At 50.8% G+C, this 27,745-nt stretch overlaps 2 protein-coding genes across 2 annotated transcripts in view; both read right to left on the bottom strand.

The window, feature by feature from the left end:
* Positions 1 to 24,056, bottom strand: LOC120981886 (nuclear export mediator factor Nemf-like). Its single transcript, XM_040411666.1, has 25 exons — positions 23,921 to 24,056; positions 21,838 to 22,032; positions 21,665 to 21,733; positions 20,748 to 20,850; positions 19,810 to 19,935; positions 19,262 to 19,410; positions 19,006 to 19,073; positions 18,844 to 18,930; positions 18,200 to 18,273; positions 15,765 to 15,835; positions 15,128 to 15,203; positions 14,400 to 14,462; positions 14,209 to 14,286; positions 13,923 to 14,131; positions 13,286 to 13,462; positions 13,007 to 13,159; positions 12,596 to 12,699; positions 11,499 to 11,561; positions 11,107 to 11,219; positions 10,688 to 10,745; positions 10,522 to 10,580; positions 9,785 to 9,905; positions 293 to 539; positions 144 to 192; positions 1 to 55 (listed from the first exon to the last, which is right to left on the bottom strand). The coding sequence occupies exons 2-25, from the start codon at positions 21,894 to 21,896 to the stop codon at positions 5 to 7; spliced, it is 2,427 nt and encodes an 808-aa protein (XP_040267600.1). The 5' UTR covers positions 21,897 to 22,032; positions 23,921 to 24,056; the 3' UTR covers positions 1 to 4.
* The window catches only part of POLE2 (DNA polymerase epsilon 2, accessory subunit), a 220,437-nt gene that overhangs the window by 5,863 nt on the left and 186,829 nt on the right, over positions 1 to 27,745 (bottom strand). The gene's annotated exons all lie outside the window — the stretch shown is intronic.

The following is a 27,745-nucleotide window of genomic DNA, read 5'->3' as shown; positions in this document are numbered from 1 at the left end:
TTCCTTACCGTCTCTCCTTAGCCGATAAATGTTTCCGACCAATTGACTTGTCATTCTGATAGGGGAGGAAAGAGTCACAATTACCAAAAAAACAAACAAAAAAACTAAATTATTATGAATATATACCAATAAACAAATCTTACCACCACTGAGGCGTCTCCAGTTGGTGCTACAGCCGCTCTGTGTAGTGTCCTACAACCGTTAGAGAAGGGATTACAAGAGTCAAATATCCCGTCTGACCGAGCGCATAATAACAGAACCACAGTACTGATGAAACCCTATGAACCGCTACCTCTTAGCCTGAAGATGGGACAGGTCTATGGCGGTATCGGGGTAGGCCACGCCCTCTTCTTCTTCCTCCTCCTCCTCCTCTTTCACAGCGGCAATATTTTCTGTAGAATGTGAGCTGCCAGCGTCGCTTTCTTCATCGGAGCCATCCCCGGGGGCGTCCTCCGAATTGGGCTCGGCAGCTTCGTCTTCGTGAGGCTTGTCCTCTTCCTCGTCTTCACTGCTGCCATCGGTGTCCTCTTCAGGAGCTTCTGCAAGTGAAAACAAAATGGAACCAGAAGAAACAAGAATTAATTTCCAGATGGCAAAATCATGCAGACTGGTCAACAACAAGGATTTCCTGGCCAGCGCGTGATGTGAGCGGACGTGTGGCGAGGAGCTCCAGCCGTCATTGCAAAACACCACGCGGAGCCCCAGCCAAGTGTTACGTCCCAGCAGCATAAAGGTGCAGGGAGGAGATGGCCAAAGGACGTGGCAGATAGTCAAGATGGCGCTGAGACAGGAGCGCAGACGCAGAAACGCTCCCAAGAGATAAATGCTGACCACCTGGAGAACAGACTGAGGCGTGACAATATACGACTAGTTGGTGTTCCTGGAAAAGTAGAGGGTCACACCCCGGATGCAAACTTTGAAACACGGCTCGGCCAAACATTTGGATCTGGAATACTATTCCAAGCTGTTTGCTGTCGAAAGAGCGCACAGAGTCCACCGGGCCGCCCGCCAAGACCAGTCTTAATCAAAGTCCTACATTACAAGGATCGAGGTGCAATTCTCCGCAAAGCCAGAGAGAAATCTGATCTGGAGATCAATGGCGCTAGAGTGTCTCTGTTCCCGGATTATTCGGTGGAGGTCCGGAAGAAACGGGCGTCTTTTATGGATGTTAAAATAAAGGTTACGACAGTTGCAGATCCCATATTCCATGATTTACCCAGCCAAGCTCCGGGTCGTGGCTCTTGGGACTACTACATTCCTGGAATCGCCTAAGGACGCTTTGCGGAGGCTGGACATCAATGAAAAGAGAATACGTCAAGCTGTTCCAGACGGACCTGAAAGGGACTGGTGATCATAAAGGCCTGTGTTAGGTTGGTGAGAAGAACCAAGATGGCTGCTAGTGTTAATACATTTATTAACTGCCCGGTGTGTGGGGCGCCTTAACCCCTTATTCACTCAGGAATTTGGGGGAAACACTACTTAAACTTTTGTTAAGGAAAGGGTTAAAGTAAGTTTATATTAGGGTTGATGTCAAGGAGGCCTAGCGCAGTACAATGCTCCTCAGGAAGTGAATTGTTACATTACAGGAATGTATCATTGTTTGTGTTCCCTTTACAATCTCACATTGGACCGCTGGGCGCGATGTTTATGCCCCGCCTCTCGTGCGAGAGTACGAAATATACTGCTATTATCTCCGTGTGACCGCACATATCTGTTGTAGATATCCAGGTGCGACAATGTACCGCTTCACTAGTCAGGAGATGTGTAATGTGACATTATGGGGACCGTAAATCTTGTATCGTGGAATGTCAGGGGTCTCAGAGACTGCGTTAAACGTACTGCGGTCTTTGAGCGGCTGCGGCAGTTGCCGCCGTCCGTTGTGGGTCTGCAGGAAACGCATACGACCAAGGAGTCTTTGCATTGGCTGAATAGAAGGTGGATAGGGTGGGCATGCCATTCTGCTCACTCTTCAGTGTTGCGATTCATAGAAGAAAACCCTTCAGATTATGTAAATCCCAGATAGATTGAGGGGGCGCTTTGTGGGATTGCATTGCTTTCTCTATAGTGCGGAGTGTATTCTAATATTCCTATATATTCCCCGCCCGCTGACTGCAGCGCTGGCCTATATTACTGTTGGGAGACTTTAATAATATTATAAATACTGTGCTGGATAAATTCAGGGGCAAACAAGAGATCCTAGAACTCCCTTTGGTTGGGCTTGGTGGATATTTGGAGAACTAGAATCCCTGGGGAAAAAGTGCTTCTCTTGTGCCTCTGGAACAGATGCTTCTCTCTCGCCCTCAGCAATCACACAGGTATCCTCTGCTCCCCGCGTGATATCCGACCACTCAGTTTATGTATGGGGGGGGGCAGAGACGAACATACGGAGGTTGGAAATGAATCGGTTCTGGATTAAGCTGGTAAATATGGGAGAGGTTAGAGAGCAGGTGAGGGAATGTCTGCGGACTGATGGAGGAACAGCTATTATATGGGATACACTGAAGGCCTTTCTGAGAGGTTCTTTTACTGCGCAAATCTCCAGGGTCAAAACCCGAACTAGGGCCATGAGGGAGGAGCGTAATCGCAGGATGACTGAGAAGGAGATGCTTCATATAAAATGACCCCTCTCCATCTTCATTAGAACATTGGAAAGATGCACAGGAGGCACTTAATGCCTATAGTGTAGAATAACAAGCGAATAACAGACGAGGCAAAGTTACTTTGAGGAAGGAGGAGAAACAGCCGGCCACTTATTAGCAACAATAGCCGCGGCGCAGTCGGAATCATCATATGTACATTTGATGCAAACAGTAACGGGGGAAGAACTTACTGAAACCTCTTGTATTCTTGGAGTTTTCCAACGGTTTATATTTGCCACTAGAAGTAGATATGAGGAAGACGATGTGGAGCAACATCTGAGGCCTATTAATCTGAAAGTGCAGAAGAGAGAGACCGTCTAGAAGAGCCCGTTACGATGGAAGAATTAAATATAGCATTGGGAAGCATGGAAATGAGAAGGCATCCGGTCCGGGAGGTATTTAAGTTATTGCCAACATTACTAGGTGTTTACGAGAGGGCATTAGAGGTGGGACACTTACCAGACTCTTTCTATGATGCCACCATTGTGGTCCTCCCTAAACCTGAATCACATGCAAAGGTTTTAGCTAATAGATGGGTAGGGGTAATTACCTCTGTAATACATCCAGACCAAACAGGGTTCATACCATCTAAATCCACAGCGGCGGCTATTCCTCAACATGCAAGCGGTTCCAGGCAAAGCCGTTTATATGACCGGACACAAAACCGCAGCTTACAGCGGTCACAAAACGGATTGCTGCCAGAACGGAAGACATCCTGATGTATCCTGAACTGATCTCGTAGAGTGGGGTTATCTATGGGCTGTCTTGAGGCAGATGGGATTTGGGCCTATATTTTGGTCATGGATTAGGTCATTATATGTTGCCCCCAAAAGCCAAAATTAGAGTAAACAATTAGTTGTCAAACAGAGTTTTACATTGGAAAGGGTCGTAACTGGAGAATTTTTGGAGTGCAGTATACAAACAAATTGAAGAAAGTTATGACATCACCTCTTACCGAAAGTGCCTTTGGTTGGTTATCTCGGGTATGTGGAAGACCTCTCCATGTCCACTAATGGTAAACTACTGGTCACCAAATTGCTATATGTTGCTCGTAAATCCATTGCTATGCATTGGATACAATCAAGCCCCCCCATCCGAATCCGAGTGGATAAATAAGGTTAATCATCTATGGAGAGTGGTATCTACATTAAGAGAGGTACGGTACAAAAAACCCAGAAGCAGTGGCAGATGTGGCCGGTCCTGGCCGGGTGTCTCAAAGACTGATGCACATATGGAAGGGTATGGTTGTTCGATGGTTTGGGAGGACTAATTAAAGAGTGCACAAGTAGTAGTTGCATCTACGGGGACATCAAGTGCAAACGGTATTGCAGTATTTTACTTTTTACTGTAGGAGTGGTCACAGGGAGAGCGGGGGGATGGGTTCAGGATGGATCACATTTGTTTAACGAGATAACAAACGTTTTGGAAGAAGTCATTATGTAAATGATACATACTCCTGCACGTAGCGGGATCCTGTGTGACATTTAATGCCGTTTCCATATGCTTATATGTTATATATGAAACGTCAATAAAAAAAAAAGATCTGCTCAAAAAAAAAATTTCGCTAATGCATTCAGGAAATCGCGCTCACCGGGCTCGTGTACTAAGTGGCTTGTGAATAAGTGGAGTTTAAAGAACCAGAGTTTAAGACCAGAAGCAAGAAACTAAGGTTTGATAGATTTTCCTTGTGTGTTGTTTGCTTGATTCTAGCTCGTCCTCCAAATACGGCAGACCGGGTCTAAATCTAAACTCACATTTACTGGTTTCCTTCTTCACTGTTCATCCCCATTAAACATGTGCTCCAAGTGTGTGTCCTGTGCAGTGTGTCCGTGCCTTGAAGAGCCATTCAAGGGTTAATACATTTGCACTAGATGCAATAATGCTGCATATTTGGAAGCCCAGATCTTGGATCTAAAAAGGCAGCTTGAAATACTTAGGGGCATTGCAGACCTGGAGAGAGAGTCTCAGACCTCACTGCACAGGCGCTGAATGGGGTCAGTGAAATGGAGGTGGGAGGAGGAGGGCAAGGTCAGGACTATCAGGTCAGCAGTTGGGTTAATGTAGGAAGAAGATGTAGAGGAAAAAGTGCCAGGGAGGCTAGTCCTGAGCTGGGACGCCCCAATAAATATGCCTGTTTGGCTGATATCAGGGATGAAAGCCCAGGGCCAGCAACACTGCAGCCGGGCGTTTCTCTTAGCACCTAGGAGGACGACCGCTGCAGGAAGGATGGGAGTAGTAGTGCAGCAAAGGTCAGACAGATGCTGGTGGTAGGGGTCTCTATTATTAGGCGGACAGACAGGGACATCTGTCTCAGAGACCGTGAATGACGAACAGCGTGTTGTCTGCCGGGTGCTCGGGTTCGGCATATTGCGGATCGGACTGACAGATTGCTGGGGAAGGCCCGGCGGTCATGGTACACATTGTCAGGGGGAGATGGAAGGTCCTTAAAAATGATTTTAGGGAACTAGGAGAGAAGCTCAAGTCCAGGACCTCCAGGGTAGTGTTTTCAGAAATACTACCAGTGCCACCAGCGTTACCAGAGAGACAATGGGAGCTTAGGGGTTAAATAAGTGGCTCAGAAGCTGGTTCAGGAAGGAAGGGTTTGGGTTCATGGAGAACTGGGCCGACTTTGCGGTCGGTTACAGGCTCTAGAGTAGGGACGGGCTGCACCTTAATGGTTAGACGGCTGGAGGAGCTTTTAAACTAGGATCCGGGGGGAGGGTGGGGGCATACTAATAAGGGAGACTTTAGAGAGTGGGATACAGTGGGGGCTGGGGTTAGGGAGGAGACTGGGCAGAACTGTACACCGATGAAATATAGAACTGCTGGTAACAACAACCCGTTACATACAACCATCAACCAAGGTTGCCTGCCCACTTTGCCCTCACTTTACATGTCCACGCATGCGCCGGGCTTGGGCCCCGCCCTCCGCTCCTGGATGACGATGGTCGCGCGAATCTCGTGGACCAGTTGGGCGGGCTGGCGGGTCCGGTGTTCATGGAGTGCCGGGCGCCATATAACAAGCCTCCACAGCTTTCATTTAGTTCAGGTGAGGTCCATTGGAGGCGTGACCGGCCACCGATAGGATTACCGTGTGCTGGATAAATTTTTTAGTGCAATTACTCAAAGTATAAACGGCTAAAATTAAACCCCCCATGGCTTACAGCTACTGTAAAAAGGGCATTTAAAAAACACAAATCTGAGGGGTCAGCTGTAGCGTTTGAAGAATATGAAGGGCTTAATAAAATCAGCAAAAAGGAGATAAAATTAGGTCAGAGCAGGTAGGTCCCCTAAATAATGGTAAGGGGGGGGGGGGGTAGTCACTGAAGATAAGTAAAAGGCAGAGTTACTAAATAGATTTTTTAGCTGTGTATATACAAAAGAAGAGAAAGGAGCCGATATCTGTGGTGCTGGGGCTGTTAGTACATCCAGTAATATACTCACTTGGCTAACTGTAGATATGGTCCAAGAGACGTTAAATAAGGTAAATGTGAACAAGGCTCCGGGTCCAGATGGATTACACCCAAGAGTTCTTAAAGAGCTCAGTTCAGCCATTGCTGTGCCCCTGTTTATAATTTTTTAAAGATTCTCTAGGTACTGGTACAGAACCAAGTGATTGGCGCAAGGCAAACGTGGTGCCCATATTCAAAAAAGGATCAAGGTCCTCCACAGGTAATTATAGACCGGTTAGTTTAACTTCTGTTGTGGGAAAATGTTTGAAGGACTCTTAAGGGACTATATACAGGAGTATGTGACTGTAAATAATATTATAAGTGATAACCAACATGGGTTTACCAAGGACAGAAGTTGTCAGACTAACCTGATTTGTTTTTATGAGAAGGTGAGTAGAAGCCTGGACAGAGGGGCAGCTGGGGATGTAGTGAGATGAGTAGAAGCCTGGACAGAGGGGCGGCTGTGGATGTAGTGAGGCGAGTAGTAGCCTGGACAGAGGGGCGGCTGTGGATGTAGTGAGGCGAGTAGTAGCCTGGACAGAGGGGCAGCTGGGGATGTAGTGAGGTGAGTAGTAGCCTGGACAGAGGGGCAGCTGTGGATGTAGTGAGGTCAGTAGTAGCCTGGACAGAGGGGCGGCTGTGGATGTAGTGAGGCGAGTAGTAGCCTGGACAGAGGGGCGGCTGTGGATGTAGTGAGGCGAGTAGTAGCCTGGACAGAGGGGCAGCTGGGGATGTAGTGAGGTGAGTAGTAGCCTGGACAGAGGGGCGGCTGTGGATGTAGAGAGGTGAGTAGTAGCCTGGACAGAGGGGCGGCTGGGGATGTAGTGAGGTAAGTAGAAGCCTGGACAGAGGGGCGGCTGTGGATGTAGTGAGGTGAGTAGAAGCCTGGACAGAGGGGCGGCTGTGGATCTAGTGAGGTCAGTAGTAGCCTGGACAGAGGGGCAGCTGTGGATATAGTGAGGTGAGTAGAAGCCTGGAGAGATGGGCAGCTGTGGATGTAGTGAGGTGAGTAGAAGCCTGGACAGATGGGCAGCTGTGGATGTAGTGAGGTGAGTAGAAGCCTGGACAGATGGGCAGCTGTGGATGTAGTGAGGTGAGTAGTAGCCTGGACAGAGGGGCGGCTGTGGATGTAGTGAGGTGAGTAGTAGCCTGGACAGAGGGGCGGCTGTGGATGTAGTGAGGTGAGTAGTAGCCTGGACAGATGGGCGGCTGTGGATGTAGTGAGGTGAGTAGTATCCTGGACAGAGGGGCGGCTGTGGATGTAGTGAGGTGAGTAGAAGCCTGGACAGATGGGCAGCTGTGGATGTAGTGAGGTAAGTAGAAGCCTGGACAGAGGGGCGGCTGTGGATATAGTGAGGTGAGTAGAAGCCTGGACAGAGGGGCGGCTGTGGATGTAGTGAGGTAAGTAGAAGCCTGGACAGAGGGGCAGCTGTGGATATAGTGAGGTGAGTAGAAGCCTGGACAGAGGGGCGGCTGTGGATGTAGTGAGGTGAGTAGAAGCCTGGACAGAGGGGCGGCTGTGGATGTAGTGAGGTGAGTAGTAGTCTGGACAGAGGGGCGGCTGTGGATGTAGTGACGCGAGTAGTAGCCTGGACAGAGGGGCAGCTGTGGATGTAGTGAGGTAAGTAGTAGCCTGGACAGAGGGGCGGCTGTGGATGTAGTGAGGTAAGTAGTAGCCTGGACAGAGGGGCGGCTGTGGATGTAGTGTTCCTGGATTTTGCAAAGGCTTTTGATCCGTTCCATCATAGATGTTTAATAGGTAAAGTAAGGTCTATAGGCTTGGAAAGTATAGTCTGTAATTGGATTGAAAATTGGCTGAAGGACCGTGTCCAGAGAGTTGTGGTCAATGATTCCTATTCAGAATGGTCCCGGGTTATAAGTGGTGACCCCAAGGTTCAGTGCTGGGTCCTCTATTATTTAATTTATTTATTAATGATATTGAGGACGGGATTAATAGCACCATATCTATTTCTGCAGATGACACTAAGCTCTGTAGTGCTGTACAGTCTATGGAAGATGTCCACACACTACAAGCTGACCGGGACACTCTGAGTGATTGGGCATCAACTTGGCAAATGAGGTTCAATGTGGACAAATGTAAAGTTCTGCATCTTGGTAGTAATAATCTCTGTGCTTCATATGTCCTAGGTGATGTAACACTGGGAGAGTCACTTATAGAGAAGGATTTGTCCTTGTAGATGGTAGATTAAATTGCAGCACAATGTCAATCAGCTGCTTCTAAGGCCACCAGGATACTGTCATGCATTATACGAGGCATGGACTCACGGAGCAGGGATGTAATATTACCACTTTACAAAGCGCTGGTGCGGCCTCATCTGGAATATGCAGTTCAGTTCTGGGCACCAGTCCATAGAAAGGACGCCTTGGAGCCGGAGAGAGTACAGAGGACAGCGACTAAACTGATAAGAATGGAGGGTCTTAGTTATGAAAGATTAAAAGAATTGAATGTATTTAGTCTTGAGAAGAGACGTCTAAGGGGGGACATAATGACCTGTACAAATATATAAATGGGCCGTACAAAAAATACGGTGAAAAGCTGTTCCATGTAAAATGCCCTCAAAAGACAAGGGGGCGCTGCCTCCGACTGGAGAGGAAGAAGCTCAGTCTCCGGAAGCGTCAAAGCTTCTTTACTGTAAGAGTTGTGAATGTGTGGAATAGAGACCTCAGGACGTGGTCACAGCAGGAGCAGGGGACGGGTTCAAAAAGGGTTTAGATGAATTCTTAAAAGTAAATGACATTAATGCCTTCAGGGATTCGCATCCCCACCGATCCCTTGGTTGAACTTGATGGATTTATGTATTTTTTCAACCATATCAACTATGTAACTATCCTCGAATAAAAGATGTGACTGATAAAAGGTGTAATACCGCCTCACTGCAGCAGATGGCGCATGTCTGATAATTACAGATACGTGTAATACTGCCTGTCAGCATTAGATGGCAGCAAACACTATATGTGATACAATACGCTGCATATATACCCGTCTAGGGCTGCAGTAAACGATTATTTAAGTAATCGAGTATTCTATCGATTATTTTTTACGATTAATCTAATAAGAAAAAACTTCTTAAAATAACATATTGCTTTATAAAAATGTCCCCCTTCCCCAGTGCATCCGTGCCATCCACCATGTCCCCCACTCCCCCAGTGTCATCAGATCAGCAGCCCCTCCATGCCATGTCTCCCAGTGCCCCCATGATGGCACTGCCATCAGCCCCTCCATCCAGATTGCCATGATGTCCCCCTTCCCCAGTGCCTCCATGCCATCCACCATGCCCCCCACTCCACCAGATCAGCCCCTCCATGTGCCAAATCACAGGTGCCCCCATCCCCCCCCCGCTAACTTTATACTTACCTTTCAGTGCAGAGTGCGCCGACACATGGAGTCCGCAGGTCTTCATCCCAGCATGCACTGGGGACCTGACCTCACACACAGCATCAGCCAGCGCGCTGACGATGTGTGAACGCAAGGTCCTGCAGCGCGGTGCTGACGGGAGGCCACGGAGCAGTGAGTGAGAAGCTTCATTTCACTCACGCTCCGTGGTCATGCGATTTAAATGAATCCTCCATGCAAAAAAATAAAAAAACGCGTCGAGGATTTTTTTGCCTCGATTACATCGATGAATCGTTCCAGCCCTTTACCCGTCATCTCATGTAATGGATTTACTTTACCCAGTGGTTCATTCTCCTCTGCAGCCAGCTCTGTATTACTGCTGGTTACACTTTCGAGATCCTCATCCTGTAATTTCACTTTGCGCTCGCCTTTGTGTCTCCAAACGCAAGGCTCGTCCACCTATAAAAAATAAAAAACACGATCATGTCTTGGCTTAGGGCACTTTCACACTGGCGTTATTCTTTTCCGGTATAGAGTTCCGTCCTAGGGGCTCAATACCGAAAAAAACTGATCAGTTTTATCCTAATGCATTCTGAATGGAGAGCATCAGGACGTCTTCAGTTCAGTGCCTTTACGGTTTTTGGCCGGAGAAAATACTGCAGCATGCTGCGGTATTTTCTCCGCCCAAAATTCTGGAACACTTTGTCAAGTGTTGCCATAATTCCCATTGAAATATATTAATGCCGGATCCGGTACCAAGTGTTCCGTATGACACCGGAGAGACGGATCCGGAATTTCAATGCATTTGTCAGACAGATCCGCATCTGGATCCGTCTACAAATGATATCCATTTGCATATGGATTTCCAGCGACGGAACTGCCTGCCGGATCCTGACAACGCAAGTGTGTAAGTACCCTTAGGAGCAGCCTATTACATACCGTCCCAAATCTAATCCTCGTGAGAACAGGTTACATATATTCCACTAAGTGCTGCCCTCTACTGGTCAGACTATAAACCAGCTGGCACACAATGTAGTCAGTACTGAACAGTATATTTATCTCTGGATATACAAACCTTAAAAAGAAAGCCGAACCCCATCATCAGGTAAGAGGGTGGAAGGAAGTTCTTTTTTCCTAAGAGAGAGGTATCACATCAAAGTGCAGCCGAGGTCACGGATGTAACCACAATATGACTACAGATCACACGTATGCAGAACATGACGGTAACGTGACCCCCTCACCTCGGATCATAAAGCTGCCGGTGGTCAGGTACTCTCCAGTTGGAGCCGTCTTTGACACCTGAAAGAGACGGTAAGAAAATATGAATTCAGGCTGATAACGGCGCATCTCTCTCAGCAGAGTCAACCCCTTTCAGAATGCAGTCCTGGGTCAGAAGCGGACCACCCCTGGTCCTGCTCCCGGCCATTTCCCTTGCGGCACCTGCTTTAGGAACACCTAGTAATGCCCGATGGCCATTCAGATGAAGGATTGCCCATGGCATACAAGGACGGCTGAAGTCCACCATGTACGGGAACTGCCTGCACAGTGTCTACAGTTCGTGTACATAGAGAGAGGTCCTAAGCAGAGGGCCCCCCTTCTGTGATGTCCATATGCCCTAACAGGACAGGAGCTGTCATGATAAGAAACAGAAGTACCATACCTGATTATGATGGACCCACCAGGCACTGGTAATGACCCGGGCATCCCATGCGGCACTATAGCACACGGCCATGGTGCCAGCTTCAGTTAGGGTACGGGGGGGCACTGCCTCACCTAAGCCAAAACACATTATAAAATAGGTTATATCCAAATATTACTGGTATGCACAGAAATGTAAATCAGTAAATTATATACACAAGTCCGACAGGTGAAGAAGCCCGGTACAAGACACCAGGGGTGACCCCCAGGAGCCGGCAGGGACTCCCTCCTATGCTACAGATGTGCCACAAACGCCGATCATATGCAGAATAATACATTAATATAGAACCTCTTCACAGAACTATAATTTTGTAGTAATTTGTATTAATGCAAGAAAAAAAAATAGTTTCTTACCTGTGAGATTCTTAATGACGCAGCTGGTGGCCCCGTGCAAGTCGGCGTGCACATATATGTCGCCTGCAGACACACAGAAGCCCCAGTCACTACAGTACAATGTAATATATATCCAGTAAAAGTCCATTATTCCAGCATCCAATAACCTGGAAAATGCCATTTGAATGGAACAGTATTCCGCATGCTTGACCAGCGCGTCATCCGCCATCTGTGGGACCCCTGGACTCACTACGTGTCAAAGAATCCTCATGCATGCAGCTGTCATGGCCGTTTTGTACCTATGGATCCCAGGGCGCATTTTACATGGCTCGCATTCCGTATGATGTCAGAGCCGACCAGGCCATCACCTAAGACATCGTCACCTGCCCCTGTGACCCGAAGCACCCACAACGTCTTCAATCACTGTGGAGCCCAAGAGGAGACATGCCAAGACTACAGAAGCAGCACCCTTGTGAGGTCACTGCCACCACAACCTTCTCCGTGACATCACTTGTGTTGTACGACCTTGAAGTGAACATCTCAGGCACCAACACCGATAATAATGTCAATACATGTATCTGACAACCTCACTCCCGATAAGGTCATCAGTGATGATGTCATCAAAGCAGTGACATCAGTTCTTGTGACTGCAAACACCCACAGCTTCTTACCTACATGAGCCTTATAGAAGACCCTCCACACCTCCAGCAGGGGCCACCCAGCTCCCCATCTGGTACATTATGTATAAAGTCAGAATCCCTTGTGATGTCATTGCCTACCACGCCTCTTCCTGTGACATCATTACCTGTTCTGGGGGCAGGGGACAAACAAGGTGACATCTTTATAACCCACTTATTAACCAGTCAGTGCGGGGGTCCGACACCCGGGACCCCCGCCGATCAGCTGTATGAAGGTAAGGCGTGCGCAGCGTGCACGTGCCGTCTCCCATCTCTCTTCCTGCCGAGAATAGGTCATCAATATTAAAAGCCCGGAGATCCCCTTTAACCCTCCCCCACAGTCATCTCATTGAGCCGAGCACAACATGGGACAATACAGCGTTTTCGGCAGGACTCGCACTGTATATATACACGTTCTATACAATACTGGCAGATGCTGACCGGGCCGCAGGTATTTCTTCACAATCATTTCGTTCTGTTGCTGGTCTCGTCCGGCTATGACCAGGTAATTTTCAGAGCTTATAAACCACAGAAATTTCTCAAACCTGAAAATAAATAAAAACAGACTCCATTGTACAAATGTGTGTAAGTGCTGCCCGTACGAACATACCAATGTGCCAGCCTCATGCCCTCTAATGCTACCACTGAGCCTATGGACCTCCAATGCTAAAAAGGCACATAAGCAGCGCTCGCCCTTCTTCAGCGCCGCGCCCCGGTCCCGGCTCGGGAGTGGCCCGCGCCCCGGTCCCGGCTCGGGAGTGGCCCGCGCCCCGGTCCCGGCTCGGGAGTGGCCCGCGCCCCGGTCCCGGCTCGGGAGTGGCCCGCGCCCCGGTCCCGGGTCAGTCATCTTACCAGTACACCTTCCTGGCTTTCTGGATAGAGCTGACGGTCTGCACCTCCTTCAGGGTCTGTTTGGTTTTCTTCTCTGCCGACTTGAATGCCTTTTCTGCTGCTTCCACGGTTTTCTGCGTTTTCTTGGCCGCATGTCGCTTATGGTCATAATACCTGCCAATAGAGAATATTTAGGATGACCTACCATCCAGCGCACAGTTAAAAAGGGCAGTCAATATGCTCACGTGCCCTCGGCCTCTGGGGCCAAGCGCATTTCCATTGGCGGGCTCCCAGACTCACTTTTTGGCGTTGGCGTACGCAGACAGGCTGAGGTCCACATCCACCAGCGCGGGTTTGTTCTTCTGGGTTTTCTTCAGCTGCTGTTTGTTTTTGCCCTTTTTCTTCTTTCCTTTTGGTTCATCGGTTTCCTGCTTCTCTTCTTCCTCCTCTTCTTCTTCGGACAGTGTGTACGGGTTCCTACATAGAGAGGAATAAATAGGACTCTATTAGCAATTGGATACATTTAACCCTTACGGCCGCCATGGGTGCTGGGGGCCATAATCATGTTGCTAGACAATTAGCCATTGAAGAGATCAGGACTTCACCTGTCCAGCCTTTAAAGGGCTATCCTCATCTGGGCATTTAGATTGATAGCACATACCATAAATGTCCTATCTCAAGAATGGGCCCCTGTAATGGCCAGACCGCACACTGCGCATGCGCAACATCTCCTCTAGTCACTGCTATAGACATGTGCTGCTTGCCCTACATAGATAGATAACAGCAGGTCCCATATTGGACATTTACTGCATGCCCTCCATATGCCATAAAGGTCCAGAGCAATGGACATCCAAGAACATGTCCGCTCCCCTTCCGCTAGCAGAACAGAAGGACTTGTCTATAACACGTATGTGTCATGTAACGCGCTTCCCCTTACTTCAGCAGCATGGTGATATGATTCGTCTGCAGTTTGAGCTCTTTGATGGCGAGGGCCACCGGGTCACCCTGAGCCTGCGCCTCCTTCACAATGACCCCAATCTCTGTCCAGTCAATCTGATTGGCCAAGGCGCTACGCACGACTTGCACCGCGCGATCCACGATGTCCAGGTTCGTTTCGATGAGCTCTCCTTTGGCTTTGTCAATGTCCTACGAGTCAACGAGAGGAGGGTGAGATCTCATGCCATCTCTCCGTGCACTGCTCCATCACGGCGACACACACGTACCTGAGCCACGTGCAGAGATTCCAGCCTCTGCTCATGATCCTTACGGACATTTTCCAGTTTCTTCAAGGCTTGTTTCTCCTGGTGGAAAATAAAAAAATAAAAAAAATTCAAGAAGTGGATCTAGAAAATGGCAATTCTGGACTATTGGAGGATGGATTAAAGGAACATTACTACAGGACAATGCTGTGTACCTGATGGAGGGCTTTCAAATCAATCTTCTGACCTTCCAGCTTGGAGTAAAATTCATCAACAGCCTTCAGGGAGAAAGCATTAATAAATGAGACGCGGGTAGATGAGAAACAACGCCGTACACTAGAAAGGAGCGGGGGGGTCCACTGCAGAGGTCAAATGCCCCCACCTCTACTGGATACCACCAGACCACCCAGCGGTAATCTGTTGCCAGGGATGATGCCAACCTAGGCCGTGCCGCTCTCCAGGTCACCTTTACCCTTGGCATCATGTGCGGTGCCTCACAGTCAGTAATAGTAGACGGCAAAACGCCACCTACCTAGGAGCAGTGCACATTAGGTCTGAGTGTTTCAGGTAAGTGTCAGGATCATTTCCTAACATATACCTCAGCTGGAAGACTCTGACCTATGCCTATATGGCGGCATTCATTCTCCATAGGGTCGAATTGTGAATATATATTTTTCCCCGTGGTTGCCATCTGTACAAGAAAGTGCGGCCTGCGGCCCTTTCCTAAAATAAAAAAATAAAAAGGTATGCCGTCACATCACACCCTGACGACGGCTGGAAGGACACTCTTATGGCCTCCATCAGGTGAGCGGAGCCCTGTGGATGCGTTTTACGTAGGCGCTGGGACGTTTTCCCCAATGTATGTGCTAAACGCAGGCTTCAGATGCACTTAGCCCAACTAATATGGCATGGCTCAGGTACGACTTACGACACCGGCACGCACCTTATCAAAAGTCTCAAACTCCACATACGAGCACTTCTCGTGCTGCCTGAAGAGAAACGGGTGAAATTCTTCATACCTAAATGAACATAAAATAAAAGGGTTGTCCCATGAAAAATGTCATACAGTGTTCAAACCAGCACCTGGATCTGAACTCTTTTGCAATTGCAAGTAATTAAAGGTGTAGTATATCCACCGAGCATCCGTATAGCGCCACCTGCCACCATATTATCTACTACTGCATAGAAAAAGCAGCGGAGGCCCCTGTAACAAGGGCTGTGATCAGACGGTCCAGAATGGCACAGACTCGCCTATTTTTGGAATCCCCATAGTTGTGAATGGAGTGTGGCTACCCAGGCTCAGCCGCTCTCCCTTAACTTCGGGGGGCCCATTCTGGAGAGAGGAGTTGGCCCGGAGGTGGGACCAGCACCTATCTGACATCAATGTCCCCTTTAAATTCAGTTATTTGGTTTGTAGACATCTAAAACAGTGGTCCACAAGCTGCCGCTCTACAGCAGCTGCAAAACTACAACTCCCAGCATGCTAGTGTAGGGCTTTTTAGGGCACGCTGGGAATTGCGAAGCGCTACGCATTTTGACCACCGATCCGTGATACTGTCCGTGCACATTCTTTTGCTCACGTGAGAATGTCTTCCGAAGGTTTCTCCGGGTCCAGGCTCGGCTTCTTCTCTCGTTTCTGGATAATGTAGCCCTGTAAGACAAAGAATACATGGCTCCAATTATCGCCATGGGTCTTGGCAGTCTACTGAACAACTCCTATCATCCCCATTTAACCCCTCCCACGCTGTAAAGAATAGGTCACTTTCGGTCTTAGGGCTCTTTCACACCTGCGTTCTTGTCTTCCGGCATAGAGTTCCGTCGTCGGGGCTCTATGCCGGAAGAATCCTGATCAGTTTTATCCCAATGCATTCTGAATGGAGTGAAATCTGTTCAGGATGCATCAGGATGTCTTCGGTTCCGGAACGGAACGTTTTTTGGCCGGAGAAAATACTGCAGCATGCTGCGCTTTTTGCTCCGGCCAAAAATCCTGAAGACTTGCCGCAAGGCTGGATCCGGAATTAATGCCCATTGAAAGGCATTGATCTGGATCCGGCCTTAAGCTAAACGTCGTTTCGGCGCATTGCCGGAGCCGACATTTAGCTTTTTCAGAGTGGTTACCATGGCTGCCGGGACGCTAAAGTCCTGGCAGCCATGGTAAAGTGTAGCGGGGAGCGGGGGAGCAGTGTACTTACCGTCCGTGCGGCTCCCCGGGCGCTCCAGAGTGACGTCAGGGCGCCCCAAGCGCATAGATCATGTGATCACATGGATCACGTCATCCATGCGCATGGGGCGCTCTGACGTCACTCTGGAGCGCCCCGGGAGCCGCACGGACTGTAAGTATACCGCTCCCCCGCTCCTACTATGGCAACCAGGACTTTAATAGCGTCCTGGGTGCCATAGTAACACTGAACGCATTTTGAAGACGGTTCCGTCTTCAAATGCTTTCAGTTCACTTGCGTTTTTTCCGGATCCGGAGTGTAATTCCGGCAAGTGGAGTACACGCCGGATCCGTGTGAAAGAGGCCTTAAAGAGGTTGTCCTTTTTTTATACTGATGATCCCCGCGATCATCTGTTTTTAGAGAGAGAAAGTGGCCTTCACATGATCGCTGCCATCGCTTCCCTGTCTACCTGCAGCAGTGATCGGGTGTATGTACAACTAGGGCGTCCGTATTCACTTCTATAGGATGGCGCCCTTCTGTTCAAGTGAATAGGAAGGAGGAGCGGTCCTGAGGATAGAACATAAAAAAGCGAACAGCTCCTTTAAGGACCAGAAAAATTATTCACTTTCTGTGAATTGTTTTACCTTTTACTTTATTTGTAATAAGTATTTTTTTCCATTTACTTGCCCGTCATTTGGGTAAACTCAGAAGTGAAGAGGAGCAGACACAGTTGGCACTTGCAATACTCAGGCAGCAGATCCTCTGTGCCGCTGCTCGAAGCAATGGTGCAGGCGTGAGATTGGAAGGACCAAGTAAAATGTCCGGCCTGTCAATCGAGGGGAAGCAGCAGAGACGGCCCATCGCTGCTCAAGAGGCAGATTTTTTATTGACATTGATGTGTACGATTCGCTCATCACTAGCGCAGGCGCCTGTATAGAGATCCTCCTATTATGCCCTTCTTGGTGTAAATAGGATAGTCCTAGGGACTTAGGCAAGTCCAGAGCCGTCTTCATGTCTGCAGCTGGGACCACTGACCACTGTTAAGGCCGTATTACACAGCCCGATGTGGCAGTAAGGGTACATTCACACGACCGTGGTGTGTTGCGGAGCTGCAAATTGCGGGTCCGCAACACACCCAGCCGGCACCCCCATAGAAATGCCTATTCTTGTCCGCAAGCTGTGGACAAGAATAGGACATGCTCTATCTTTTTGCGGAGCTGCGGACCCGAAGATCGGGGCCGCGCTCCGCAAATACAGATGCAGACAGCTGTCCGCATCCATTCCGTCCCCATAGAAAATGAATGGGTCCGCACCCGTTCCGCAAAATTGCGGAACGGATGCGGACCGATTTGCGGTCGTGTGAATGTACCCTAAATTGTTGGGAGGGAAGCGTTCCCTCGCGGTAATTGTCTGCTCACTAGCGGAGGAGACCCCGGCTATTACATGCAGCGATCGCCTCTGCAGTATGGGGAGGAGCGATCACTAGTGGAGGAGACCCCGGCTATTACATGCAGCGATCGCCTCTGCAGTATGGGGAGGAGCGATCACTATGCCATCACTCGTCCCCATGCTGTATAGTGGTTTGCTGGTGGCAAATCCTCATTAGACACCACGATCTGCTGCCTGCAAACGATAATTTTTTGACATGTTAAAAGATTTGGATTGCCTGATGATCGAGATTCATCGGAGGCGGTATTACACTGCCAGATGGTCGCTTACGAATGTTCATTAGCGATCATCTGCTGAAAAATTAGCAGGTGTAATACAGACTTTAAAACGGGGCTTTCACCGCTGTCATCTACACTGTAACCTCCGGTCTGATCCGGGGGAAGTGACTGTAAACAATAATCTCTTACCTTTCCCTTAAAATCCAGCGTCATGTCCATGTATCCCTCGGCCATCTTCAGAGCTGAATGCACCTTTTCCAAATCTAGGAGTGAAAAGCAGCAAACACCAAACATAGTGAAGCGGAGTAACAGCATGACGGTCGGTGCGCACAAGGACTAGGAAAAAATACTGCAAAGAAACAGTGGTTGCCTCCAGGCATGGCTGGCCCTTTGCTGCCCTGCGGTACCCTATTAGTGCCCCCCCCCCCCCCCATAGGGTATGTTGCTACAAAAACATCTATACCAAACAGCGTCCAAGCATAATCACCAGTACAGTGTCCACATAACAGCACCATATGTAGGCCAAATAAAATCTCAATACAGTGCAAAAATAATGTACCGTGCAGTGCCCAAGTCACACAGGGACCCCGAGGTGCCCCGTTCAGCAGGGACACTGTACAGACTATGCTCTGGGTTCACATCATGTTTTTCACATCAGTTTAACGTATACAAAAAAACGGATGCCTCGGACTGATGCCGCACAGTGGTATCCGTTCACCATACAGTTCCATTGTAAAAAAAATATATAAAAGAAGAGAAAAAAAACGCAGGTGGAAAACATGATGTGAACCCCCTCTAAGAAGTCTGAGGGCCGATAAATAAGCGTCACTGACCTGTGCCCCCGCTCAGCTGCTCCACCTTCACGTTGCTGGACAATCCGGCCTCGAGGAGGCAATGCTCGATGACCGTGGCGCCATACGCTGCACAAACACAGGGACACGTCAGTCTGGTTCTCGCCCGAAGAACCCATTTCCGGAGGCTGTGAAGCTACTCACGTAGATGTGGGTTCAGGATCCTCTTCAGCTGATCTCCCGTTGGAGCGTTTTCTAAAATTTCTTTTAATCTGAGGGAAAAAATAATAATATTCTATTTACACAGCGCCGACATATTTTGTAGAACTTTACAGAGCAAGGGCCCCGATCACAAGAGCTTACAATCTAGGAGGAGACTCCAGAAGCAGCGTTTTGTACAATGGTATAGGATAGTACACATGAAGCTGCATGAGCGATACCCAGGTAGGGGACGACTCACCTCTCCATAGTGAGCAGAGGCTCCCGGGCTTTGGCGATATCCACCGGGTAATGTTCTCGAACTGCAAACTTCACATCGTCGGCCTCATCTGTGCGGAACCGCAGGATGTTTAGGATGAGATACTCGTGGTCGGTGAGGACGATGTTTCCCTGAGAAATAAAAATAAAATGTAAGGGGTTGTCCAGGGTTAGAAAAAGGTGGCCTTTATTTTAGAAACAGCGCCACTCTAGACCTCAGGCCGTGACTGGTACTGCAGCTCAGATCCATTCAAGTAGGGTGCCCCATGTATAACAGACTATGGGTGCAGAGACACACGGGACAGGCAGCCGGCAGTCAGGGGCTTCTTCAGTAAAGGGGTCCCCCACAGGGGCAGACATGATGGGGGCAGCTGACCGCTTACTACTCGCACATGGTAAGGACTGACATACACCCAGACGTGATCCCACAAGTGCAGCATGTTACATATTCTGTATAATTACAACCCCCAGCACACCTTTAGGGCATGCTGGGAGTTGTAGTATCACCACAGACAGTTCATGTACTCGTACCCGGTCATACAGCTCGACAATGAGATGATAGGCAGCGTCGTCTGAACCGAACTGTAAGTCCACGATCCTGTCCACCCCGAGCTGCCGGACGCTGACCAGTCTCCGGGATCGTAGATGTTTCCTGCACTGGACAATATAACCATACAGAATCCGTTATAAACGACCGCGCGGAGCGAACGGCAGCGGGGAGAAGGCGGGAAAGTCACCACGTAATGAGGATGATGGCAAAGAGACCGGACATTACTTACAGGTAGTGGCCAAAAGCCACGGAGGAGGAGGTATTCATATAAGACTATGTAAGAAACTTTATAAAAATGCTTCTTCCCGCAGCCCCCCGGTGCCCCCTGTCCCTGGCCTGTAAAGTTAAAGGGGTATTCCGGTACTTGGATCCTAAGGATAGGCCATTGGTATTAGTCATCAATATCAGATTGGTGGGGTCCGACTCCCAGCACCGATCTGCTGTGGACGAGCGCTGCGGCCTCCTCTTATTATACCAGGTGCAGCGCCACATGCTGCATGGTGGCTGTTCTTGGTATTGCAGCTCAACCCTATTCACGTGAATAGAACTGAGCAGCACCAAGGCCATGAGGCAGAGGAACGTGACATCACAGGCAGAGGACGAGCCCGGGAGTCGGACCACCACCGATCACAGATTCATAGGTCCTCAAACGCAAGTCCTGGAAGACCCCCTTTAATGTAAATGATCATAAATCCCCGCAGTCACCAACAAATCTGTCTGGAGGGGGGCAGGGAGGAAGGGGACGCAGCTGCAGGGTCCCACCGCAGCTACACGGTGCCATAGGGACCAATAACCCCTACAGCTGATCATTCACTAGTCCCCATGGGATCGGCCTGAAATTTATGTACACCCCCCCAGCATGCAAAGAGTTAAGCTGGTACATGACAGATAAGACGGGAAGAGGACGCTGCGCTCAAACCTTCATGGCGAACCCGGACGGCATCATGTTCTTGGGCCACTCGAACTCGGTGGTGTGGATCCGGATCCCGGACTCCAGGAGGAGCACGGCTTTAGAGTCCGGCCTGCATGAAGACAAAGAGGCCGCCATCTCAGTCAGTCGGCAGCTCGCCGCATTGTAACGTAGTATTGTCTCTAAGCATCTTAAAGGGGTTCTCCGGGTCCTGAGAAAGAATTGGAGATGCCCGGCACAGTGTGGGGGGGGGGGGGGGGGATGAAGAAACACTCACCGGGGTGGCAGTGCAACCTCCAGCCAATCAGCAGTCACTGCACCCGTCTCCGCTGAGGCCACTGATGCCGGCAGTGGTGACGGGGACGTGCTCACACACTGTGCCTGGCCCTCTCTTTTAGGGCTTGGACAACCCCTTGAAGGGGCCCATACACTTAGATATACATCACTGCATGTGGGGGCCCTGACAGTGGACAGATCAGAAGAGGGGGCTCTGGCGGTGGCTTATTGCGTCTCCCATCCCGCCAGACATGAGCGGCGGAGAGACCCTCCTGCGCGGTGGGCGGTACAGTTGTCGTGGAAACCACAAGAGCAGAGAATGTCGTGGAGCATGGACTGACCTGCACATGCGAGAGGGGCCCGCGAGATTAGAACACGCGCCCAATACTTCTTGCCCGTGGTACCATTTCCATGACAACTATATATCCCCCCCACCACCACCAAATCAGTAGTGGACGTACATGTGGCCCCCACAGCGGCTCTGCCCAAATCATGAGGAGACCCAAAATGCGTGACGTCATACGTGTCCACGCTGCACGTGGGCCTGCACACGTCACCCCCTTCTCCTGCGGACCCCGACATACAAAACTGTTTCAATAAACTTTGTGATGATTTACACAGACACGGTCTACCCGGTGAGGCTCACTTACTTCTGCAGGCGGATGAGGTAGGTCTTGTTATCCACATCGTATACATTGTACACTCTCATACCCAGCAGGCTAAGAAATAAGGAGTCAATATTACCATCAGGAAGTCAGAATACAGTGATCACATTGAGAGCACTGTCACTTTAAGAGGACCCCGCGCCCCTCCCCCCGGTCACCTGTCACTGAGCTCGGCGATGACAGCCCGGAGGTCGATGGTGCTATATCTGCTCTTCATCTTCCCCTCGGAGCCGCCACTTCTCTCTCAGCTCAGACCGTGGCTCACATGCGGCATGCGCACCTAACAACGGCGGCCCGGCAGGCTCAGTTCTGTACGGCGTTTTTCAAAGAGTCTGGCGCCCTCGCGTGGCCGCCTGTAGAACGACATGTTATGTCAACGTTCACCAGCAGTCGGCAGCCGCAATCCCGGCGTTCAGATGGTTAATAGGGGCAGCACTGCAGGTGTTAATAATGATGGCTTCTGATTATAACTAATTGTATGGTATAATGATATCAAAGTCTGGGTCTTGCTGTGTCCTCCAGGCTGCTCTAGGGCACTGTAAGGGTTAATAACACAAAGGCCTCCTGTATAGCAGTACTATATATGTGTGCGGTATAGCAGTACTATGTATGTGTGCAGTATGGCAGTATTATGTATGTGTGCGGTATGGCAGTACTATGTATGTGTGCAGTATGGCAGTATTATGTATGTGTGCAGTATGGCAGTACTATGTATGTGTGCAGTATGGCAGTATTATGTATGTGTGCGGTATAGCAGTACTATGTATGTGTGCGGTATAGCAGTACTATGTATGTGTGCGGTATAGCAGTACTATGTATGTGTGCGGTATAGCAATACTATGTATGTGTGCGGTATAGCAGTACTATGTATGTGTGCGGTATAGCAGTACTATGTATGTGTGCGGTATAGCAGTACTATGTATGTGTGCGGTATAGCAGTACTATGTATGTGTGCGGTATAGCAGTACTATGTATGTGTGCGGTATAGCAGTACTATGTATGTGTGCGGTATAGCAGTACTATGTATGTGTGCGGTATAGCAGTACTATGTATGTGTGCGGTATAGCAGTACTATGTATGTGTGCGGTATAGCAGTACTATGTATGTGTGCGGTATAGCAGTACTATGTATGTGTGCGGTATAGCAGTACTATGTATGTGTGCGGTATAGCAGTACTATGTATGTGTGCGGTATAGCAGTACTATGTATGTGTGCGGTATAGCAGTACTATGTATGTGTGCGGTATAGCAGTACTATGTATGTGTGCGGTATAGCAGTACTATGTATGTGTGCGGTATAGCAGTACTATGTATGTGTGCGGTATAGCAGTACTATGTATGTGTGTGGTATAGCAGGGTCTGGGGGTCATGGGGTCTCTAGGGTCTGTAGGGATCATGGGGTCTCTAGGGTCTGGGGGGATAATGGGGGCTCTAGGGTCTGTGGGGATCATGAGGTCTCTAGGGTCTGTGGGGTCATGGGGTCTCTAGGGTCTGTGGGGTCATGAGGTCTCTAGGTTCTGGGGGGATCATGGGGTCTGTGGGGTCATGGGGTCTCTAGGGTCTGTGGGGATCATGGGGTCTCTAGGGTCTGTGGGGATCATGGGTTCTCTAGGTTCTGGGGGGATCATGGGGTCTCTAGGGTCTGTGGGGTCATGGGGTCTCTAGGGTCTGTGGGGATCATGGGGTCTCTAGGGTCTGTGGGGATCATGGTGTCTCTAGGGTCTGTGGGGATCATGGGGCCTCTAGGGTCTGTGGGGATCACGGGGTCTCTAGGGTCTGGGGGGGTCACAGGGTCTCTAGGGTCTGTGGGGATCATGGGGTCTGTGGGGATCACGGGGTCTCTAGGGTCTGTGGGGTCATGGGGTCTCTAGGGTCTGTGGGGATCATGGGGTCTCTAGGGTCTGTGGGGATCATGGGGTCTCTAGGGTCTGTGGGGATCACGGGGTCTCTAGAGTCTGTGGGGTCACGGGGTCTCTAGGGTCTGTGGGGATCACGGGGTCTCTAGGGTCTGTGGGGTCATGGGGTCTCTAGGGTCTGTGGGGTCATGGGGTCTCTAGGGTCTGGGGGGATCATGGGGTCTCTAGGGTCTGTGGGGATCATGGGGTCTCTAGGGTCTGTGGGGATCATGGGGTCTCTAGGGTCTGTGGGGATCATGGGGTCTCTAGGGTCTGTGGGGATCATGGGGTCTCTAGGGTCTGTGAAGGAGATCATGTAAAGAGCCCCATGAAAGTAAAACCATTACTATTTTGTAACAATAACTTTTCATCACCTGGCGCCCTCTGCTGCTGGGTTCTGTTACGACACAGCAATCACATACAGGAAATGGGCAGATAGCGCCACCTGACGACCACTCGTGGTACCGCCGCCCATCGCTGGCTCAATGCAGTGAGTGACACGTTGAGGACGTAAACATAGCGACACGGGGACACTCCTCACAGCTCGGCGATGATGTCACTGCCTGTTGCTTCCCCTGGAGGGGAGGGCTAGGCACGTCATTGTGATGTGGCCATGTGACTTGAGGTCTCCGCCCCCTCCCGAAACGTCCCGGTTGTGAATGTGGCGAGCGGCGCTGAGGGGTTGTGTCGTTCCCGGGAGCCGCCGGCAGAGGGCGCGCAGGGGGACATGTCAGTGCAGCCGTAGAGCGGACACTATGAGGGGACGCGCCGAGTAGCGCAGCCCGGGGAGGGGATGTTATCCAGGAAGAAGACCAAGAAAGAAGTCTCCAAACCTTCCGAGGTGCAGGGGAAGTACGTGAAGAAGGAGACGTCCCCCCTGCTGCGGAGTGAGTGCTGCCCGGGGGTGGAGGGGGGGCGAGGAGAAGGATCTGGGGTCTCCTGGGGACGGAGGCTGTGATCACGGACTGTACACGGAGGTCTCCAGGATGTGCCGGAGCAGAAGTTTACAAAGTGACGGAGAGGGGCACAGGGGTGGTGAGGGGCACAGGGGTGTGAGACGGGGGTGAGGGGCACAGGGGTGTGAGACGGGGGTGAGGGGCACAGGGGTGTGAGACGGGGGTGAGGGGCACAGAGGTGGTGAGGGGCACATGGGTGCTTGACGGGGGTGAGGGGCACAGCAGTGTGTGAGACGGGGGTGAGGGGCACAGCAGTGTATGATGAGGGGCACAGAGGTGGTGAGGGGCACATGGGTGCTTGACGGGGGTGAGGGGCACAGCGGTGTGTGGGGGGGTGAGGGGCACAAGGGTGTGTGAGGGGCACAGGGGTGTGTGAGGCGGGTGAGGGGCACAGCAGTTTGTGATGAGGGGCACAGGGGTGTGTGATGTGGGCACGGGTGTGTGACGGGGTGAGGGGCACAGCGGTGTGGGGAGGGGTGAGGGGCACAGGGGTGTGAGACGGGGGTGAGGGGCACAGGGGTGTGAGACGGGGGTGAGGGGCACAGAGGTGGTGAGGGGCACATGGGTGCTTGACGGGGGTGAGGGGCACAGCAGTGTGTGAGACGGGGGTGAGGGGCACAGCAGTGTATGATGAGGGGCACAGAGGTGGTGAGGGGCACATGGGTGCTTGACGGGGGTGAGGGGCACAGCGGTGTGTGGGGGGGTGAGGGGCACAAGGGTGTGTGAGGGGCACAGGGGTGTGTGAGGCGGGTGAGGGGCACAGCAGTTTGTGATGAGGGGCACAGGGGTGTGTGATGTGGGCACGGGTGTGTGACGGGGTGAGGGGCACAGCGGTGTGGGGAGGGGTGAGGGGCACAGGGGTGTGGGACGCGGGTGAGGGGCACAGCGGTGTGTGATGAGGGGCACAGGGGTATGTGAGGGGCACAGGTGTGTGACGGGGTGAGGGGCACAGGGGTGTGTGACGGGGGTGAGGGGCACGGGTGTGTGACGGGGGTGAGGGGCACAGGGGTGTGTGATGAGGGGCACAGGGGTGTGTGGAGGGGCACAGGGGTGTGTGGAGGGGCACAGGGGTGTGTGACGCGGGTGAGGGGCACAGGGGGGGTGAGGGGGACAGGGGTGTGTGACGAGGGTGAGGGGCACAGGGTTCTGTGATGGGGTGAGGGGCACAGGGGTGTGTGATGGGGTGAGGGGCACAGGGGTGTGTGAGGGGCACAGGGGTGTGTGATGGGGGTGAGGGGCACAGGGGTGTGTGACGGGGGTGAGGGGCACAGGGGTGTGTGACGGGGGTGAGGGGCACAGGGTTGTCCTTGTGTTTTCTGGTGACCTCAGAACGCTCCACCCAAGGCTCAGAATGCAGCTCCCCTTCTCTGCTGTGTAGATTAGGACCAGGGGACGGCATTTATGGAATTGTCCTGATATTTCGGGCATTTTGCCCCCGACCCTTGAAGAACATGAGCTTTGCGGTTGCACTTTCCAACTGCTGCAAAGTCCGACCTGTTCCTGTTGCATCACCTGCAGCGCTGCACGTTACACCGCCCACCATATTCTCCAGGATTGGACATGACCGCAGCTGCCCCTCAGGATGCCCCATACTTCAGAATAGGCCATCTTTATCAGATGGGTGGGCACCCGGCTCTTGGCATCCCTGCTGATTGGCCGTGTAAAGGGTCTGCAGCGCCTGCATGGTTTCCGTAGTCGCTGTGGGCAGAACTTCGCAGTTTCTTCCTGTGCAATATCCTGCGCAGCCGCTGCTCAGTAGAGGAACTGATGTGAGCAGCGTGTGGCCCCTTCACACAGCTGCCCGGCGTGGGTGCAAAGAGTTGGAGCGCCACCTATCCATCTATATTCTGCACTTCCCTATAGCGGGGGCTGGGGGGGGGCACCGAGCTGTCAGTGTAATGTCTGCACGTCTGTGTCCCGCTTGTTAAATCTCCTCCACCCTGTCCTTGCAGATCTGATGCCTTCTTTCATCCGCCATGGACCAACCATCCCCAGACGGACTGACCTCTGCCCGCCAGAACCCGCTCCTTCTCAGTATAACCCACTGTTCTGGTTCTGGCCAAGCTGCCAGTTCGGTTGATGTACTGCTCCAAATTAATTAGTGTACGTGCACGGAGAGATCAAATCTGAGACAACCCACAGCACGGGGTTAAAACAGAATCTCTGGTTTATTTTCTGAAAACAACACACAATACATAGGTTTTTACGACAGGGAGGGGGAGGGGGAAAGATAAAGTATATCTTTTCTATTGGCTACGAACACTCTATGCTTTTCTGTAACCTTGACGGCCAGAAGAAGAAATTCCTCCACCCTCCCCCCTTGCTCGTGGGAGAAACCGTTACTTCTTTCTTTGTAACTGCTTGCTTGAGCTGAACGGAAACCTCTTTGTAACTGCTTGCTTGAGCTGAACGGAAACCTCTTTGTAACTGCTTGCTTGAGCTGAACGGAAACCACAAAGAAACACATGATAAAACACAAAGTAAGATTCTAGTTTATAGGTGTTGGCTGAATGCCTGGCCGCCATCTTAGCTAAACATAGTCCTCAACAAGCAAGTATCCATTTTGTATCAATAGTCCATAACAGTCCCCCCTTGGAAACTTGATTGTAGACTTTCCCTTCGCCTAGCGAATCCCCTGGGCATACCATTCGTATCCTCTTCACCCGCAGTGGCGACAACCTACCCCTTATAGGTAGGCTCCCGGTTGCTCGGACTTGTGGTAATACCCTGGGATTCATCTCACCCTATCTCAGCCAGGCATCATTGTGAGGAGGGGGAGCTGTGTTGAATGATGTTTTCTTCTGTCCTTCCTCATCGTAGAGGAGCATAATAGGTCGTTCATCAGTTTTCTTCATTCTTTTTGAAAAGCGGGTCACACAAATAAGTATGAGCTTAATTACTACATATATCACCAATATTATTAGGGCTACCTGCAATATTACTTGGACAATTCCCATGAACCAACCCCCAATACCTTTGAACCAGGAGCCACCAGGTTTGCCGGAACCCGGGCTGCCTTGAGACGCTTGAGCACTCGGGGCAGGAGAGGAATGGGGGGAAACAGGTACGGGAGGCTGAACTGAGACCAAGGCAGAACTAGGGCATCTACCGCGAAAGCCTGGGGGTCCCTGGACCGCGCGACATAGCGCGGGACCCTGTGGTTGAGACGTGACGCGAAAAGATCCACGTCCGGAGTTCCCCATCGGTGACACAGTT

This window comes from Bufo bufo, chromosome 11 (assembly GCF_905171765.1).
Source record: "Bufo bufo chromosome 11, aBufBuf1.1, whole genome shotgun sequence".
NCBI classification, from domain to species: Eukaryota; Metazoa; Chordata; class Amphibia; order Anura; family Bufonidae; genus Bufo; species Bufo bufo.
This window is presented reverse-complemented; position numbering and strand designations above follow the sequence as displayed.

Coding starts and splice junctions, on each gene's coding strand:
- LOC120981886 (XM_040411666.1), bottom strand. CDS start 21,896: ATGAAGAGCAGATATAGCACCATCGACCTCCGGGCTGTCATCGCCGAG. Junction 12,700..13,006: donor AAAGCCAGGAAGGTGTACTG/GTAAGATGACTG, acceptor ATTTATTTTCAG/GTTTGAGAAATTTCTGTGGT. Junction 193..292: donor TCCCATCTTCAGGCTAAGAG/GTAGCGGTTCAT, acceptor TAACGGTTGTAG/GACACTACACAGAGCGGCTG.